The sequence below is a fragment of the Carlito syrichta genome, unplaced genomic scaffold (assembly GCF_000164805.1).
Source record: "Carlito syrichta isolate Samal-C Ts95f unplaced genomic scaffold, Tarsius_syrichta-2.0.1 Scaffold314313, whole genome shotgun sequence".
Taxonomy (NCBI): domain Eukaryota; kingdom Metazoa; phylum Chordata; class Mammalia; order Primates; family Tarsiidae; genus Carlito; species Carlito syrichta.
Genome location: NW_007258409.1, coordinates 320,899 through 322,848, shown reverse-complemented (window position 1 = coordinate 322,848; position 1,950 = coordinate 320,899). Strand labels below are relative to the sequence as shown.

At 51.1% G+C, this 1,950-nt stretch overlaps 1 protein-coding gene across 1 annotated transcript in view; it reads left to right on the top strand.

Moving 5' to 3' along the window:
• The first annotated feature begins 1,442 nt into the window (after positions 1–1,442).
• DLEU7 (deleted in lymphocytic leukemia, 7) overlaps positions 1,443–1,950 on the top strand; it is a 17,397-nt gene continuing 16,889 nt past the window's right edge. The window contains exons 1-2 of the mRNA XM_021719216.1: positions 1,443–1,489; positions 1,589–1,850. Coding sequence (XP_021574891.1) covers positions 1,443–1,489; positions 1,589–1,850 — 309 coding nt within the window. The remainder of the gene's footprint in view (positions 1,490–1,588; positions 1,851–1,950) is intronic.

The following is a 1,950-nucleotide window of genomic DNA, read 5'->3' as shown; positions in this document are numbered from 1 at the left end:
CAGTGTGACCCATGGCCAAGACAGGCAAAGCATTGAGTTGCAGAATGATCCAGGACTCCCTAAGGATACTAGAAAAAGCAGGTCCTATTTAAGCAGCATATACCATCCCTCAGGCACCAAGGTTTTCTGGCTCTTTCTCTCATACCCCCTGAAGTTCAGTTGGTCTCATGACTCGGAGACAGCCTGGTATGTAGAACAGTGGGGCCTCAGGTCAGGCTGTGTCTAGTGATTTCAATTTTGCTGTTGGCTGGAATTCCATCTGTCAAGAAAGTTTTGCAGTCAGCCATTTGATAGTGGAAGGGTTAGCCCATGAAACTGGATTTCCTGTGTATCTGGAAAGAGGAGCAGCCCTGGAGATCTGACATACTCTCTGAAAATTAGGGGTTAGTTTTTGCTATTGCTGGTTAGTCTCTGTTGAACCTAATGGACTTCAGCATTTGAGGATTCAAAAAAACAAGAGAGAAAAACTCCTCTTTCTATTTTTTATTATGAACCTAAGTAACTTCATGGCAAGAGAATCTAATCAACATTAAACTATTTACTTCCCTCCTAAGTAATTTCCTCTCTGTCAATGAGCAGACATGCATTTTTACTTAGATGTAATTAGTGTGAACATACTCGTTTTTGTTTAAGAAAGGTTCTCTTTACCTTGGCATTCAGATATGTTTTCATAGGCGAAGAAAACACTGAGAAAGAGAAGAAACCTTTGCTGGAGTGTTGGGAGGATCATTTGGGGTCATACTGTCCCAGAGTTAAAGAAACCTTAAAGGACCCCATGTCCCTCTCCACATCGCTTATGATCACCCTTTCATACTTAACGGACTCACTGGAGTGGCTTTTCCACGTAAAGGCCTCCCCAGATCTTATGCCACAGCTCCAAAGGTGGAGTCTGACTTCAAAAGGAAGAATGAAATCCCATCTTCCGGGTTTGCCAGGGCCCTCCAGTCTGTCACGGGGCCTGCACCATTACCCCTGCTTTACTGGGCTGTGCGAGATTATTCAGTGGTTTTCTTTACAGTAAGAAAGCAGAAGCCATGATTCCCCGGGACTCTTTGAGGGACCGTTCCCCTCAAATGTCTTCTTTTTTCTCCAGTGTGATCCCACACCCATGGCTTCCAATCTATGAAAGCATACAATTGCCAGTCCTTTTTTCCAAGTTAAGGAAGTGGCCATATTAGGTTTAATTAAACACAGCAACTATTTGTACAGCTGTCCCCGGGTTCATGGCTCATAAAAGATTTAGCTTCAATCTTGCTGCCTAAGTCCTTTGGGAGTTTCACACAAAACCATCTGGGCCTCTCTTCTGGGTAGTACCCGGCTGGCTCTGGGCGCAGGCGTCGCACGGAGCAAAGCAGAGCAGGACGAAACTTCTAGACACATAAGTCATCTTTCTGTCGGAGGGATGTAAGGCCTTGAAGGCTGCTCCCAAGAAGTTTCTGAAAATGCCCCCAGGTTTGGAAACGGAAGGAGGAAAACTGGGCTTCCTTCTGTGAGTTTTTTCTGGAGCTCTCCGCACTGTCGCCCCGGGGTGGGTCTCTTACTCTCCCACCTCGCAGGCCTAAGTGGTCTAGACAGGCACCCTTCGGAGGAAATGGGGGCGGGGCATCCTTGCTGATGGACGCGTCCGCACAAAGCGGCACGTTTCCCCATCAAAGCCCGGGAGAGGAGGCCACACTGGCGCTCAGCATCTGGCGGAGCTTCAAGCTGTCACCGCGCCGCGCTCCCGGCAGCCTTGGGTCGGAACCAGCCGATTCGGACGCTCGGCGCAGGCCAGGGCCAACGCGGGCCACCGAGTGAGGGCGGGCCGGGGGCGGGGCCGGCCACACACGCGGAGAGCCGGGGAGCCGTGGGTTAGAAAATGTGACCCGGGCGACCCCAACGCCCCCGCCTCCCTCGCCCCAGCCGCACCTGCACGCGGAGCGCGCCGAGCCGCCGGCCGAGGCGATGGCC